The sequence below is a fragment of the Mastomys coucha genome, unplaced genomic scaffold, assembly GCF_008632895.1.
Source record: "Mastomys coucha isolate ucsf_1 unplaced genomic scaffold, UCSF_Mcou_1 pScaffold3, whole genome shotgun sequence".
NCBI lineage: Eukaryota > Metazoa > Chordata > Mammalia > Rodentia > Muridae > Mastomys > Mastomys coucha.
This window is the reverse complement of record NW_022196909.1, coordinates 18,649,756-18,668,330: the sequence shown is the minus strand read 5'-3', so window position 1 is coordinate 18,668,330 and position 18,575 is coordinate 18,649,756. Positions and strand designations below refer to the sequence as shown.

General features: G+C 38.4%; 1 protein-coding gene across 1 annotated transcript in view; it reads left to right on the top strand.

Annotated features, from left to right (window-relative positions):
• Positions 1–18,575, top strand: part of Slc35f1 (solute carrier family 35 member F1) — a 436,233-nt gene that overhangs the window by 313,956 nt on the left and 103,702 nt on the right. The window contains exon 3 of the mRNA XM_031348352.1: positions 14,763–14,890. Within this exon, the coding sequence (XP_031204212.1) occupies positions 14,763–14,890 (128 nt within the window). The remainder of the gene's footprint in view (positions 1–14,762; positions 14,891–18,575) is intronic.

Genomic DNA, 18,575 nt, shown 5'->3' with positions numbered 1-18,575 from the left:
TTTCTCCATCTATGGTAATTGAGAGTTTTGCTGGGTATAGTAGCCTGGGCTGGCATTTGTTTTCTCTTTTTGTTTGTATGACATCTGCCCAGGATCTTCTAGCTTTCATAGTCTCTGGAGAGAAGTCTGGTGTAATTCTGATAAGTCTGCCTTTATATGTTATTTAACCTTTTTCCCTTACTGCTTTTAAAATTCTCTTTGTTTAGTGCATTTGGTGTTTTGATTATTATGTGGCAAGAGGAATTTGTTTTCTGGTCCAGTCTATTTGGAGTTATGTAGGCTTCTTGTATGTTCATAGGTATCTCTTTCTTTAGGTTAGGGAAGTTTTCTTCTATAATTTTGTTGAAGATATTTATTGGCCCTTTAAGTTGGGAGTCTTCACTCTCTTCTTTATCTATTATCCTTAGGTTTGGTCTTCTCATTGTGTCCTGGATTTCGCACATATTTTGGGTTAGGAGCTTTTTGCTTTTTGCATTTTCTTTGACTGTTGTGTCAATGTTTTCTATGGTGTCTTCTGCCCCTGAGATTCTCTCTTCTATCTCTTGTATATTGTTGGTGATGCTTGCATCTTTGACTCCTGATCTCTTTCCTAGGTTTTCTACCTCCAGAGTGGTCTCTCTTTCTGATTTCTTTATTGTTTCTATTTCCTGTCTTAGATCCTGGATGGTTTTGTTCATTTCCTTCACCTGTTTGGTTGTGTTTTCCTGTAGTTCTTTAAGGGATTTTTGTGTTCCCTCTTGAAGGGCTTCTAGCTATTTACCCGTGTTCTCCTGTATTTCTTTGAGAGAGTTATTTATGTCCTTTTTAAAGTCTTATATCATCATCATCATAAGAAATGATTTTAGATCTGAATCTTGCTTTTCCAGTATGATGGTGTGTCCAGGAGTTGCTATGGTGGGAGAATTGGGTTCTGATGATGCCAAGTAACCTTGGTTTCTGTAGCTTATGTTCTTACACTTACCCCCTGCCATCTGGCTATCTCTAGTGCTACCTACCCTTGCTAAATCTGACTGGGGGCTGTTGTTCCTGTGATCCTGGTTGTGTCAGAACTCCTCAGAGTCAAGCTGTCTCTGTGATCCTGTGATTCTGGACATGTTAGAGTGCCCAGGAGTGGAGCTTCCTCTGGGTATTGTGGGACTGGCTGCAAAATTTGCACTCAAGGTCTGCTCAGAGCACTGGCCCAGATAGACCAGAAGCAACCCATGCTACTGGGCTGATGGAGTTCCTGTGTGCCTGGGTCCTGCTGGTCCCATTTACTCCTGGTGTTAGGACAGATGTTGTGTCCTCCTCACCTCTGATCCTATGATCCTGGACGTGTATAACATCATTTTAAAAGCTGCTGAATAACCTGCAACATCTGGCGACACATTCAAGACAATTTTGGTTCCCAAAACTTCATCTCATACCAGTCAATGTCCATGCTAACCCTGAATCTAGGAACCATATGTGGGCTGTTAATAGACCCTGGATATCTTAACTTACCAACCATCTGTAATGTATCAGGGACTATTAATTTCTACAGATACTTATCTTTCAATTTCTAAAGATTTCTATCTTATCAATGGGCACATATCTGAGGAAAAAAACTCATGGTTTTAAGAATGACAATCAGTAAACATTGTTTTTAATTTTGTAATATTTTATTTTAGGATTTAAAGACTTTATATTGAAAAGGGGACCTTTGAGAAGGTCTTTTATTCTATGAATTTTAACATGGCTCATTATCAGCTTTCAACAGACAAACACTGGCAATATATAGGCTGAATCAACGTCATAGTGACAATAATAAATAAATGAGCAGATTGGGGGAGGTAAAATGTCCCACAATTTCTTGATGTAAATATAGTAGAAACTTACAGAAATGGAGTTTTAGCTTCCATGAGATTTACCTATATGGTATGTATCTCACAATTTGTTTGTAATCAAATCACTAAACATTTGGTAAGCAGGAAATGATGTATTTCTAAAAGTGTGTAAGAGGAAAGGATATAAAACAGGGACCTCCCCCCTCTTTTTTTTTTTTTTATTAATTTTACTACTATTCATTCTAGGAGTAACACACTGAAACATTTTTAAAATTTAAAACAGGGATTCCAAATCAATAGGCCAATACATAAGGACTATGAAAATTTATAGAAAAGCTTATTATGGTTCAAAGTGAGGAAATTTCTCCAAGAATAGGGGATTGGAGGAAAGGTCCTTATGCCTTTCTGGATCATATCAGGCCCCAATACGACTTGGGGTTCCAATCACCTTAGAACAGGGGTCACACAGATTCCTTTATTAAAACCTACCTTGTTAGTAGCTCTCAGCAATTAGCAAACTCCAGAGAAAATGTCTGAGAGAGAAACATGTCCAGATTATTTATTAGTTTAAACCATACTGCTAAAATGTAATTAAGCAAGTAACATCATAGACTCCAGAGTCTTTCAAAAGTACTCCAGACTCTTGAATCCCAGCCCAGATATGTCTGAGATGGAGCCCAGAAATTGGAAGTTTTAATAGCACCCAAATTTAAAGAACAGACTAGACAAAACTGGGGAGAAAAAAAATGACAAGAATATGATGTATAGAAGTATACAAAATCTATACAATTTTATAGGCAACAGGTTCTTTAATATTATGAATAAGTTTAAATTGTCTTACTTTTTTTGTTCTTGCTGTCAAAATATTACATCATTGTTAACTGCTGCATTTGTGCCTGCATGTATGATCAGGGCTTGTAATGTATCTTGTAACATCATTCTACTGTGTGCCCCCCCCCGGGGATGTCTATACCCCAATGTGTTTATGTGTTTTCTGCAGGATGCAAAAGGCTTTTCTTGGGATACTAGCTTACTTCTTGATATCTTTTCCTCTTTCATTATAGACAGTTGCATTTTGAACCATTGAATCTCTTATCACCAAGCTGGGTACCACTTTCTTCAACTGCTTCTATCTTTCTAGCATCCTGTTTCTACTTAGCAGGGCCAGCTACTTAAAGGGCAATACTCTAGAACTATTTTGGATCCTTGGTAACTTTCTACAGAAACTCATTGCACAAAGAATTCCATACAAAAATGTTTGTAGCCCAGAAGTAGACAGGCACTTCCTATAAAGCAAGGTGCAAGACAGGACACTATTTTCCATCATACAAGGGCAAGTTACACACACACACACACACACACACACACACACACACACACACACGGAGGCAGGGAATGAACAAGAGGTTCTTAGCTATTAAGAGCTTGTCAAGGCCAGTGCCAGTAGAGTTATCAAATATTCCTCTTGACCTCCAAGACTAAAACAAGGGCATGTACAGGATGCAATTCAAAGTTCTGTATTTTCTAGCTGTTAAAATTCGTATAACACCTCCTATAATTCAAGGCCACAGAAAGGAGGAGTGAGGTCTAAAAAACATAAAGATAAAGCCACTGTTGATACTCAGATGTCCCAGCAAGTACTCTGCTATTTGCAGGAGCCTCTCTTCATAATGGCATACTTTTATTTTGTAACTTTCTTATTATGAAAATTTACAACAATAGAAAAGGAGAGGGGATGCTATATTGAACACCACCAGCAACATTTCAATTGCAAATAATTCAACTGATGGCCAAGCTAATTTTACCCTTACTCTCACCAGTCCTTTTCCTATGAGCAGAGTTTCAGACTACATACATTCCATCTACAACTGTTTCAGTGTGCATTCCTATAAAACAGTAAGTTAAAAACAACATTACAATAATGTCATGATCATGCTGAAAAATCAATATGCTCCAAATCACCTGGGAGGGTTCAAGTTTTCTGTTGTCTCACGAATGTATATGTTTTAGTTTATTCAGATTGGAATGCGGGCAATGGCCATATGTGTCAGGTGGTTGGTATTTTCCTTTTGTTCTCTCAACTTAAAAATTTCACTTTTGGCTGGGCGGTGGTGGCGCACGCCTTTAATCCCAGCACTTGGGAGGCAGAGGCAGGCGGATTTCTGAGTTCGAGGCCAGCCTGGTCTCCAGAGTGAGTTCCAGGACAGCCAGGGCTATACAGAGAAACCCTGTCTCGAAAAAAAAAAACCAAAAAAAAAAAAAAAAAAAATTCACTTTTATTCTAATGCAGTGCTTTTGCTAAAAACTCTTGTCTAATATGGCCAGTCCCTTCTAAATAGTCTTGGATGGTTTGATCAAAGACATATTTTGATCACTCAGTTTGGGTAGGGATGAGATTCTGCAATTCTAAGAAGCTCTTAGTTAAATACCAACAGAGCAAACGCCAAACAGAAAGGTTATGACATACCTTGCAATCTGGATTTTGCTGATTGAATCTTCTTAATATGTTTTAACATGTTCCTCTAACCCATGTCTACTGAAGTGATGCTTAAGTGCAGAGACTTGTTCAGGTTTAGAGATGCATATAGCAGCATGGGGGTGGTGTTTTGTTCTTGCCAAGAAACAAGAGACACAATGCGTTATTATTTCTTACTTGCTACTGCTAGCATCAGGGCTTATTTCCACTTATTCATGGGGAGGTATCAAGCTTTTATGCTCTAATGATTACTACTTTATTCATTTCTTAGGTAGAATAGAATCATAAACCATAAAACATTATTATAAAATCTCTCATCAAATGTTAGTTACTCAGTGGTGGAACTCACACAGGATCATGGGAAGAAGAGGGGAAAAGACTTGAGGTTTTCATTCTGTCTACCAATTTTCAAAATCATGACTTGCCTTAACTGACATCTTTGTTAGTATCTCTTGGATAGTTGTAGTTCGTGGTGGTTTTGTAATTCATTAAAAAAAAATGGATTTATCAAACTTTATGCATTTTTGCAAACCTTACCAGCTGAAAGTTTCTCCAGGTTGGCCCCTGAGTCCTTTTGATAAAACATTGTAGTCTTGGAATGCTCCCTTTCTCTTGTGTATGACAAAGTGACAAGATATTCTAGGCTCAGCATGTATTTTGCATTTCCTCACCCCTATCTCTACGCAGCCATTTCTTCAAAGGCCATTGTTTCTTTTAATGAAAAAATGTATGATGATAATCTTGGTGTTATGGTACTTACTGCCAGTAGGCTGATATAAGAAAGAGAATTTTAATTCTGTAAATACTTTCCTTAATATTTTCAGTTGGAAATACACATGAAAGAGAGGGTAGAGAGGGGTGAGAGAGAATATACTATTACAGCATTGCTTACATGCCTTTTTTCTGAACTTAATTTCAGGAAAATATAATGGAAAGCATCTCTGACATGTTTCATTGTGTTTTCCTTGTAGACAAAAAAGCACAATTCTTGGAGAAGTAAACATTTATAATAATGATAATGATGATGATGATGATGATGATGATGATGATGATGATGATGATGATAGATCAAAACAGACCTTGGAAAAGCAAACTTCTTGTAACTCCAGTTTTCTGATCTGAACATAACTTCCTCATAGGGCTGTTAATAAGAAAGCCATCACTTACCCAGTATTTACTGGAAACTGTATACTTTATATGCATTTCTTCCCACGTAAGCCTTATAGAAACATTTTCAAGTAAGTGCTACTTGCCTCTTTTTTATAAATGAGCACAGTTTCCCAAGGTGACACTGTCTGGTAAGTAGCAGTCACTGTTTTCATAGAGGTCTCTGACTCCATGCTCTTAACCCAGAAGCATCGGGCAAACAAGAGAAAGAACACACGGTGCTGCTGGCACCGTACCTGACAATCGTATTCAGTAGAAAACAAATGACAGTTAACAGAAGTGGCCTTGGTGGATATCTGAGATGGTAGACCGGAGGGTGCATAGGAAGAACAATCCAGCCAGCTTACAGCTTTGCCAGGCATCTGGCCCACTGACACTTGATCCTGTTAATTTCCCACATTGGGGCTAACCCATGTGTCCACCATGACAGATGCTCAAGTGACAGAGCTCAAGGTCAGCCCCTCAAGAGTTCAGGCTGGTACCTCCTGTCATGTTGTCCTTTGAAGCAAGTGGCAGACATCCAGAGGTAAGCCTGATTTGGCCTCTTCCCCTTGCATCATGTGTCATTAGCTGCTACATAGCTCTTTGTTCAAAACAAAATTCGCAAAACTGACAGATTCATCTGCCTAATGTCGAGAGACATCAGAGCCAATTACAGAGGAGCACCAGAAGGCAAATAGGGGCACTTTTCACAAAATGGGATGAAGAAAAGGAAAACAGTCTTGTCATTAAAAAGGACAAATACATTTTCCTCTCAGCATGCTCACCCCAGGAAAATTGAGAGATTTATATTAATACAGAGTTTCATTATGATTGCTCTGGATAGTTTCAAACCAAAGCATTTACCCCCAACTCATCCCTAGTAAACCAACCACGAAAGATTCTAGCTAGTGAGCAAGATTTCATATTATAAGGGGTATTTTTATGAGGATAGCAACTTCAGGTATAAACCACAAGACACTCTTTCTAGACAGAATTTTTTTTCAAATGTGAGGTATATGTGTATATGTATGTGTATGTGTATGTGATTTTAATCCAAGTCTGGGGGTTTAGTTGGGTTACTTCTCATATGTATTCAGGATTTTACATAAGAGTAGATAATATTTTGAGTTGAAAAAAAGGCTAACGAAAATGCTTAGGAACACAGTCCCAAGCCATCTCCTGTTTTTCCTAAATTTAAGCTAATCAAAAACTGAAAGACTGTAGTTTTATAAGACTACCTTCCCTTGTGACACTAGTTAAATGTTTCATATGTAGAACCTTCTTAAAACATTCCAATCTCAGCAATATTAAAGAAAATCCCATGCAATTGCTGCTCTGAAACAGAGTTTGTCTGGGGCAGAGGGTGGATTTCAATTTCATCTGTAATACTTTCTCAAAGAAAAAGAACTGAAGCAAATACCACAAAACATGATTTTTTAAAAAAAAAAATCAAGGTAAAGAATGTAATACTGTCGTATCCAATATTTTTATTTGTATTTAATCATGCAGATAACAAAACGATAACAAATAGAATACATTTAAATACCCAACTGTGGTTCCAAAGGTTCAGTTCACTGCTCATAGGTTTTATTACCCTTTACAGTGAATAAGAATGAAATGCAGAGGAGATTTTAAAGAACTCACATTCATCAATTATAAGAGTATTATATCCCCATGAAAAGCTCTGTTTCATGAGCTTTGGAGGGACCTTTAGCACAGGGACACCAAGAATATATAGCCATTATTTTAAAGTTTTAATGGTCTATTGTACAGCATTGTGAGGCAGGTAGATAAATCCTCCAGAGCTGTTTTATAAGGCTTACTTTTTTTTTGATCAGTTAAATATAAAGCAGTCTCTGTCTATCTTGGATAATTATCAAGTCTGTTGAATATCTGCAGAACTATCAAATGAAACACTATAGAAACATTTATACTTTGTATTTCCTTGAAACTGTTATCAGCAGACTAGCAAGGCAACCTATCATTCACCTGAGCCCATATAATGAATGTCTTGGGTGTATTTTTGGTTATTGGGATAAGTAACATCACTATAATCCTACTTTCTAGTAATGCATATTAAAATGTGGCTTGTAGGCTCTGAATTTGACAATTGTTCATCATGTAAAATAACAGGAATAATGACCTGTGACTTTAGAATTGCTGCTTTGAGGTTAAATAAACCATTAACAATTTTTATGGCCTCTATTTAGTGTATTATGTGTCAAATACTCACCAAAGTAATTTTGTCAATGTCATACTTTTAACTAGAAAACTATTGCAGTGGAAGGGACAAGAATGTTTGTAATAGATATATTTTAACCACCTCTATTTTTATGTTATTTATCCTTCCTGAGATTACTAAATATAAATTTTATTCATATATTATTATTGAATATTTGTCAAGGAATGTAGGGTGCTGGAGATAAAGACCAAGATAGCATCAATTTGTTCAGATTGTGAAAACCTAATGAGTAATGGAGATAAGTATAGATAAGTTCTGTATGTCGCTTGAGCACAGTTATTAACAGAGCATATATCAGGGAGTCCCAACCCAGTGAGTAGCAGAAGGAGTATCAGCCTTCCTGGTAGAAGTATGTTCTGGATCATTTGGAGACGGGAGGTACAGTATTTAGTGTTGCTCTAAAGAGACACCATGACCAAGGCAACTCTTATAAAAGAAACTATTGCTTTGGAGACTTGCTTATAGTTTCAGAGGGTGTATTAGTTAGAGTTCTCTAGAGTAACAATTTATATAAAACTTCTATAATGAATCTGTCTATATAGAGAAAGGGATTTATTAGAATGACTTACAGGCTGTGGTCAAGCTAAGACAGCAATGGCTGCCTCTGAATAGACATTGGGCTTTTGAAACAGTCTTAGGACTGAAAGACTATGGCGACTTCTGCAGTTGATCTAAATGCATTTCCCAATATTTTAGGCTATAAAAAACTTGTAGGGGGCTGGAATGCAGTGGTTTGAACAAGATTGTTCCCCATTGCCTCACATATTTGCATGTCAGTTCATGAGATGTCAGAGAAGGATTTGGAGGTGTGGCCTTGTTGGAGAATATATGTCACTATATAGAGAAAGGGGATTTATTAGAATGACTTACACACTGTGGTCAAGCTAAGACAGCAATGGCTGCCCATGAATGGAAGGTCCAGGAATCCAGTAGTTGTTCAGTCTACAAGGCTGGTTGTCTCAGCTAGTCTTTAGTACATGCTGGAATCCTGAAGAAGACAGCTGTAATGCCAGCTAAGGAAAGCACCTGATAGTGAGGGTGAAAGCAAGCACAAAAAGAGAAGGAGAGGGAGAGAGGGAGAGAGAGAGAGAGAGAGAGAGAGAGAGAGAGAGAGAAAGAGAGAGAAGAGAGAGAGAGAACGTGCTTCCTTTTTTCAAGTTCTTCATATGTGCTGCCAGTAGGAGCTGTGGTTCAGATTAAAGCTAGACTTTCCTGCCTCAAAAGACTTGAATTAATTCAAGGTTTATTTTGCCATCTCAAATATCCAGGTTAGAGGTGTATCTTTCTGCTTCAAATAATTATTAATTATGAAAATTTTCATCACAGATGTGGCTATTAATTTGGGCTTTAACCAAAACAGAGGATTAGTGCATGCAATGTGGTGCTAGAGCAGTAGCTGAGAGCTTTGCATCCTAATGTACAGGACAGGCAAAGGGGTAGGCGGCAGGGAGAGAGCAATCATATCAGCCTACTGTGGACATTTGAAACCACTAAAGACCAGCTGAGATAACCAGCCTAGTAGATTAAACAACTACTGGATTCCTTGACCTTCCATTCAGGGGCAACCATTGCTGTCTTAGCTTGACCACAGCCTGTAAGTCATTCTAATAAATCCCCTTTCTCTATATAGTGACATATATTCTCCAACAAGGCCACACCTCCTAATACTTCTCTGACTTCTCATCAACTGATATGCAAATATATGACCCAATGGGGAACAATCTTGTTCAAACCACTGCATTCTAGCCCCGTACAGGTTTATAGCCTAAAATATTGGAAAATTCATTTAGAACAACTTCAGAAGTCACAATAGTCTTTCAGTCCTAAGACTGTTTCAAAGCCTAATGTCTCTTCTGAAACTCAAGGCAATTTCTTAATAGTAACCCAGTAAAATAAAAAACAAATTGCATACTTCCAAAATACGATGGCATGGGGCTATATATTACTATCCCAAAGTGGAGGAAAGAAAGCATAGTGGAGAAATATTGAACCAAGTCAAAAACCGAAAAGCAGCAGGACAATCTTCACACTCTGTATTTCTGTGTCCATGTCAAAAGCACTCTTAGGATATCCAAGACCTTTAAGCTTTGTTGAGAGCAACATACTTCTCCCTCTTGGGATGGTACAACACCCAGTCTGCAGCTTTCCTTGACAGGTATCCCATATCTCTGCCATTTACAATATCCTGGGGGTCTCAATATAATCAACCCAGGATCTACCTTCACAGCTTCAGGCAATGGTCTCTCTCTGCTTCCATGCAATGGCTCCCCTGCCACATGTTTGGCCTTAGTGGCTTTCTTTAACATAAGAGGAAGACTCTATAACCCCTCTACTTCTTTCGTATCTTTGATTCTAAAGCCAGAACTACCTGGCCAAAGTTGCCAATTTCTGCTGCTCCATGAGACTGGAACTAGCCCTTTCTTTAAATTACATTTGCATCAGCTTTCTGTTTTTGATGGTTCTATGGCTGCTTAAGCTTTCCTTTAATTCCTGTTCACAAGTTAGAAGCCTAGCTGGATGGGGTCTTGTCTACTCTCTTTGGGACAATTTCTCTAAACTTTTTGTCTTCTTGTACACTGGACTTGCTTTCAAGATTACATTTTCTCGTATTCCTTTCTCTTTCAAACTGTGCATTTTTGTATTTCTTTTTACCATGTTTTGTTTTGTTTCTTTGTTTTTCATTATAGATGTTCATAAGAGTGATCACTAATAGTCATGTGCACAGTCAATACTAGGATGCCTTGAAATCTCTTCTGCCAACACCGCTAATTCAACATTCTTTAACTTAGTCTCTGGCAACCTTTTTAGGACAAGAGCAGAAAGAGGCCACATTCTTGGCCAAAATATCATAAGAACAGTCTCTTGGCCATTTACTAATATTTTCCCTCTCTGAAACCTCTTCATCTGGATCCCCACAGTTCATATTGTCCTCTGCACCACTGCTCATGTTCCTACTAGTATGGCCAACTAATGCTGCTTATAGTCCAACGTTCCAAAGTCCACATTCTACCAATAAGCTATGTGGTCAGACTTGTCACAGCAATAAGCTACTCCCTGATACAACTTCTGTCCTATTCACTTTCCTATTGCTGGATAGAGACACTGTGACGAAAGTAACTCTTATCAAAGGAAGTATTTAATTGGAAGATTCCTTACAGTTTGAGTGTTAATTTATTGTCATAATTGTTATCATGACAAATAGCATGGCAGCTTGTATGCAGGCATGGGGCTGAGTAGTAACTAAGAACTTCTTTATATCCTGATCCACAGGCAGCCACACAGAGAGTAAAACAGACAGACATTGAGCCTGGTATGGGCTTTTAAAGCCTCCATGCCCATCCCTAGTGACATATATCATCCCACAAGACCACATCTCACCAGCTGGCATGTGAATATATGAGCCTATGGGGGACAATCTCATTCAAACTATGACAAGTACCTAAGAAGAAGGAACAACACTTAAAAACAAACTCAGACAAGAGAGAATGTACTTGGGGCCAAATGTTCAGACCATTCTCTGGTCAAAAGAATCTCCTTGCTCCAGCTATATGCTTCACTCTAGGAATGGCTATTAATAAACTTTAAGTGCTAGATTTTAATATTAGTACAGTGGCCACCCCTGGCTTGCCAAATACCAATTAAAATTTCTGAGGCATTGGACTTTTTGTCTTGTTTCTTGTTTTCTAAGCTCCACAGATGACTGAATATCAGTCCATTGAGAGTGACTGGTTACAAAATAAATCTTGATGCAAGTGTGAACTTTTACAATGTGTAGACAAGAAGCTGAAAGTGATGTGCAAGGGCATTGAACAGATGGCTGATATGAGGACCAACCCTGGGATCACATCCTCTGACCATAGACTCAATTGAAAGTCAGGAGAGTAAGTCACATTTCACAGCTGTTTCTTGACATATTCAGATAGCTAGCACTACACACTTTTCTCTGTTCTTTGTTTCAGTCCTTTCAGAACATTTAACTGACTATATCAGTAGGTTAAGTATGATAGATAGTTATGTGAGTGAGGCATTAATGCTATTGCTCCCAAGCCCTCAATACAGCAAAGAACCATTTTCTAAGAAGTCCCCGGGACTATCCATTTCCCCAAGAATTTCATAAGTTCATTGTTTTTAATAGCTGAGTAGTACTCCATTGTATAGATGTACCACATTTTCTGTATCCATTCCTCTGTTGAGGGACATCTGAGTTGTTTCCAGTTTCTGGCTATTATAAATAAGGCTGCTATGAACATAGTGGAGCATGTGTCCTCATTACATGTTGGAGCATCTTCTGGGTGTATGCCCATCCTGAGTAAGGTAACCCAATCACAAAAGAACACACATGGTATACACTCTCTGATAAATGGATATTAGCTTAGAAGATTGGAATACAAAAAGTACAAACCACAAACCATAAGAAACTCAAGAAGAAAGACCAAAGTGTGGATACTTTGTTCCTTCTTAAAAGGGGGAACAAAATACCCATAGAAGGAGTTGGAGAGATTAACTAGGGAGTAGAGACTGAAGGAAGGACAATTTAGAGACTGTTCCACCTGGGAATCCTTCCCATATTCAGTCATCAAGTCTAGACACTATTGTGGATGCCAGCAAGTGCTGGATGACAGGAGCCTGATATAGCTCTTTCCTGAGAGGCTCTGACAGTACCTGACTAATACAGAAGTAGAGGCTCACAGCCATCCATTGGACTGAGCACAGGGTCCCCAATGAAGGAGCTAGAGAAAGGACCCAAAGAGCTGAAGGGTTTGCAGCCCCTTAGGATGAACAACAATATAAGCTAACTAGTACCCTCAGAGCTCCCAGGGACTAAAACTCCAACCAAAGAGTACATATTGGGGGGCTCATGGCTCCAGCAGCATGTGTATAACAGAGTATGGCCAAGTTGGTCATCAATGGGAGGAAAGGCCGTTGGTCCTGTGAAGGTTCTATGCCCCAGTGTAGGGGAATGCCAGGGTGAGTAAGCAGTGGGGGGTGGGGTGATCAGGAGGAGGGGGAAGGGAACAGGGAGTTTGTTTTAGTTTTTGGTTTATTTTATTTTATTTTATTCATTTTTTTTGGAAGGGACCTGGGCAAGGAGATATTATAAATAAAGAAAACATCTAATAAAAAAAAGGAGAAAAAAAAGAACTCTCAATGCCCTGAAAGAACTACAGAGAAGCAACTGTATATTGGATGGTTGGGAACAGGGGTAGGCAGATAGATAGATAGATAGATAGATAGATAGATAGATAGATAGATAGATAGAATAAAAATTAAATGAATATGAGAAAACATGTTAAAATATATGGCCCATTAAGACAGAGTTTTAGCTGAGCTGTGGTTGCACACGCCTTTAATCCCAGCACTTGGGAGGCAGAGGCAGGCAGATTTCTGAGTTTGAGGCCAGCCTGGTCTACAGAGTGAGTTCCAGGACACCCAGGGCTACACAGAGAAACCCTGTCTTGAAAGCAAAAGAAAAAAAAAAACCAGAGTTTTAGCATAAGAGCCTCAACTGTTAGAAGTATAACAAAGGTCAAGGTACCCTTCTATATTGTCAATTGGTCATATATATTATATATAATATAATTATATATTATATATTATAATATATAAGAATACATTATTATATATTATAAACTATAATATATAAGAATACATTATTGTATATTATAATAATATTATAATATTTATTATAATATCAATTAGCCATATATGTATATATACATAATACACTTGCAGCCTTTGATAACCTGAAAGCTTAGTGTTCATGAATCTCTATGAATTTGGAAAGGCCACTCATTAAAAAAAAAAAAATGAGATCTTTAAATCTCCAAGTCTGTCTCAAAGGGAGATAGGCCCTTGGGCATCAGTTACAGATTAAACCAGTGGCGGGCAACCTCAAAACAGTCTCCAATGCTCCTGGCACCTGATATTTACATACTTCGTAAGTTCATCCTCCTTAGGGGAGGCTGGACTTAGGTTTCTAGTGAATTGACTAGGGTAGAAATGTCACTTTTGGGATGAGGCTGTATGAAACCTAATCTCCCTTTCAATTTCCTGAAGAAAGCTCACCACTTTGGCTTTGAGACATCACCCTGAGAAGTCCCCTGTGGTGAGGCTTCCTGAAGCCAAAGGAAGTGGTTGGCTTATTAAGAAGACCCCTCCTCCTGAAGTTAGTCCTTCAGATGAGACCTCCCCCTAGTTTGCCTGGCTAAATTGCATCTAGATTCTTAAGCCCTTAAAATTATAACATAATAAAACATTTCTTGTTTTAAACGTCTGTATTTTGAAATAATTTATTATGTATGATAAGTCACATATATCATCATTATTCACTCAGAGCTTCTGAATGTTCAACATTGTCTGTGAAGACTTCTGAGATGGACCCAAAGAACTATGTGTAATTATGACCAGGCTAGTTTGATGAATAAGATTTACTTCAGCCTGGAATAGATATGACTGAGAATGAAGATGTCTAAAGTCTGCTCAGGTGCTCTGAATAGAAGACAAGGTGATGAAATTGTTGGCAGCACAGAGACAAGGATCAGGTGGTGGTCTTCTCCACCCTAAAGCTTTCTCTCTATACACAACTCACACATCTCTAGATTACACATGGATACTCAAGCAAAAGAATCTTCTGGATACCATCTTGGAGTCTTACTACAGACCTACTACCACAAACAAAACAATTTCCAATTACTTGTATTTTTTTTTTTTGGTCTGTATTTTAGCAGACTTGAAATTCATCATTTTTTGAGTTTTTGTGCAATGCAACCTTTATTGTATACTTTTTCACTTTCCTAATAAAACAATTAAAATTATTCTCTCACATATCTGTAAAAAAAAAAAAATCCTATGGTAAGCAATGAGCTATGCAGTCTTACTCTGGTATAGAAACTGATTGAGAGCCTTCAAAGCAATCATGAAGACTATTTCCTAAGTAATGCATGAAAGTCTTTGATAGATTCACCTGCTAAAATATTGGGTAAGTGTGTGGTGAAAACGTGTATGTAGGTACATAATGCAACAATATTTTAGGATTCTAAGTATGTAATATATCTCAAGAACTTCAGCCATTTTTTTTTCCTTTGTACAGGAGAAGAAAACCTCTTGGCAATTTTGCGACGAAGATGGTGGAAGTACATGATCCTTGGACTCATAGACTTGGAAGCGAATTACCTGGTTGTCAAGGCTTACCAGTACACGACTCTCACCAGTGTCCAGGTAAGGAAGGTTCTTCTGAACTAGATAGAGCCAACTTCAAGTTTAATTTCTTGGACTTCTGTATATTACCTGATGGCTTTCCCTTTTCTTTTGTTTTTGACTTTAACTTTTTTAGTTGTTGAAAATACATTCTTCTCTCACACAATACATCCCATCCACAGTTTCCCCTCCCTCCACTCTCCTCCTAGCTCTTCCCCACCTCCTCTTCCCTCCAGATCCACTTCTTCATGAAAGAGCAAGTGTCTGAGTGGCAACAGCCAAACAGGACAAAATCTAACGAGTCAAGGCCTTTCTATATTCAATAAGAAAACACTCATATCAAGATTGGACAAGGCAACCCAATAGAAGGAAGAAAGCCTCAAGAATAGGTCAGAGATTCAGAGATATACTTGCTTTCACTGTTAGGAGTCCCACAAAAATACCAAACTAATAGCCATATGTGTACTTGGAGAACCTTGTGCAGACCCATGTAGGTTCTTTGTCTTTTCCAACTCACTAAACCCATACAAGCCCTACTTGATTGATACATTGGGTCAGTTCTCCTGGTGTCACCGATTGTTCTGGATTTCTGCAGTCTTTCCTCCCCCTCTTCCTGGGGTTCCCTGGATTCTGAGAGAAGGAACCCAATGGAAAACTGCAATTGGGACTCTCTCTCCATAATGTCTGCCTGTGGGTCTGTGCATCTGCTCCCATCTGCTCCAAGAGGAAACCTCTCTGATGATGGCTAGACATAGCACAGATGTACAAGTATAGCAGAATAACTTTATAAATTATTTCATTGATTTTATTTCAGTTGTGTTTGGTTCTAACCTAAGTCTCTGGTCTATCCAGTCTCCCATTACTAGATATATAGGCAGTGGAGGGCATGAGCTCTCTTTGGTGGGTGAGCCTCAATTTAAACCACACATCGGTCACTCCCACAAGTTCTGCACTGCCAATGCCTCAGTATATCTTGCAGACAGGACAGTTTATAGGCAGATGGGTTTTGTGGCTATGTTGGTGTCCAGGTTTCTCTTTCAGTTGCCTTCAGACTGCCTACCCACACCAAAGAAACTAGAACATGGGGTGAAGTCTCCAAGCCAGTAGCAGCTCGAACTCCTTACTTTCAATGAGCTGTATGGGTGTTGTTTTTGGCAATGGGGTCCAGCTGTCAGTCTTCAGAGAGCAACCTTCTGTCCTAGCATCAGCCTGGGTTATTTAGGGATCTCTATGGGACCTCCTTAGCCAAAACCTCAACAGTCCCTCCACTGGAAGGGTTGACTAGCTACAAATGGCCAGTTCTGACTCTGTGTGCCCCCCTTACTAGGAGTTATCAGGAGGGTCACCTCATGGATTTCAGGAAGTTTCCACCCCACTAGGTTTCCACAACCCCCATCCAAATGCTCCCAGATTCAGTCATCTCTCCCCATACTCTCTCCATCTGTCCATCCCCACACCTGATCCTTTCTGTCCACTTACAGAATCTTCCCCTTCCAAAGGAGATCTATGTGTCCCTGTAGAATCCTCCTCTCTACCCAACTTCTCTGTGTATATGGATTGTAGCTTGATTGCCATTTACTTACCAGCTAGTATCTACTTCTAAGTGAGTACATACCATCTTTGTCTTTCTGGGTCTGGGTTACCTCACTCAGGACAATTTTTTTTTCTAGTTCCATCCATTTGCCTACAAATTTCATTATGCCACTTTTAAAAATAGCTGTATAATACTTTATTGTGTAAATTACCACATTTTCTTTATCAATTCTTCTATTGAGGAACATTTAGGTTGCTTCCAGTTTCTGGCTATTATGAATAAAGACATAATGAAGACAGATGAGCAAGTGTAGTTGTAGGATAAAGTGTCCTTTGGGTATGTGCCTGAGTCGTATAGCTGAGTCTTGAGGTAGATCATTTAAAAAATTAAACTTCATTTATCTGTCATTAATTTTTCCTAAATCTGGTATAATTAGACAGCTTTTTCCTCTTTGTTCTAAATATACCAAAATAATCATTTACAATGCAAAAAATAATTCATGGATTTGAATGCTGCCAAATAATCTTGTGTCAGCAGGAGAATTATTAATAAGTATAAAAATAAATCTGATTTCATCATAACTTAACTTTTTTAGAATAATAATAGACTTTGATTAAATAAGCAAGCTGCTTAATAATCTTTTAGCTTTTTAAAATGCATTGACTATTAAATCTGAAGGGATATGGTTTTTCCATAAATGGATAAAAATGAAATTCTCAGAATATGTTATGTATGAAGATAACTTTGTTTATGTCTCTTTCTCTCCCATCTCTTCACACATATGCATACATGCATGCATATACACAAACACAAATGCTAGTTTAATCTAGTTTTCATAATTACTAGATACTCATTTTCCTTGCTACTCGAAGCAGTTTGATTGCATTTGTTTCATCCTCATTTTTCTTTGTGCAGAAATGTTACTGATTTCACAGCTGTCCTAAAATTCCAAGACAAAAGCAAAACATTATTCACCAATGAGCATGAGCTGAGATTTGATGTCAGTCACCTTTTTAGTTTGTCTTGGAGCTACAATGGTATAAGTGAATACACAAATATACAAATACACAAATACCTAAGTCAATATGTACACCACAGACTGGGATAAGAAGTAACCTAAACCTTGTTTCCCTTTTCTATTTAGCCACATTCCTAATTTTCATATGAATTTAGTTTCTTGGTGTACTTTTGTTGCTATGATAGAACAATAGGAAATGGATAATTCTTAATGAGTATAGAATGATTGGATTACTGTAATAGAGGCTGAGAAATTCAGTGTCAATTAGTGAAAACAAGGACTGAGTAAAAGATAGGTCAATCAATCCCCCCACACAGGATAATGTCTCTGATCTCACCAGTGATAACACCAGTAGCCTAGTTACCTCTTAATGACCCTTGATCTCTACATACTCTACCAACAGCAATTAAACATTTACATAAGTTTTAAATGATACAAATGTGCAAACTATAATAGATAGCTTAAAGTAAAAGTAGCTAAGATTTTTCCTGGATGATGTCCACACGCAGTTTGTACTTATTCTTGATACATGTGTGTGAGCACAGGCAGGTCCACACACTGCATGTAGAGGTCTGATGACCACCCTTAGGTGTCATTCCTCAGGCACCGCCTACTTTTATTTTGACCTGAACTTGCTCAGGCTATGCTGACTGACCAGCATGCTCAAGGATTCTGGGAATCAGCTTCAGGCTGTCCTGGTTGCAAAGCAAGCATTAAAACTGTCTGAAATATCTGACCCCTGGGCCTAGCCCATTTCCACATACATCTTGTAGTCTGACAGTATTTGCGAATTCCAGTGAGGATGGAAGTGAACCAGTAGAGAAGACCTAGACAGGCCCTCTTAAATTAGCCTCTAAAATCCTGTGGCTTTTGGGCTGACATTGGAAGCTAATGTCCAGATGGAGAAGACCCAGAGTTCCTGCATGCATTCTCTAGCACTGTCTTTTATAAAATTATTTATATGGAGTCTTTGCTCTTTTGGGGCCCTCCTTTTATCCAGGTGTAAGAGCTTCTGCATCTGGAAATTGAATTTCTTGTTTCCGCATTTTTCCTTCTTATCATTTCTTCTATAGAAAAATAATTTCCACAGTCAGCAAGGAGACACAGACCCCAAGAGTCGCAGGGGAGCCGCCGGGCAGCAGGGACAGGATCCT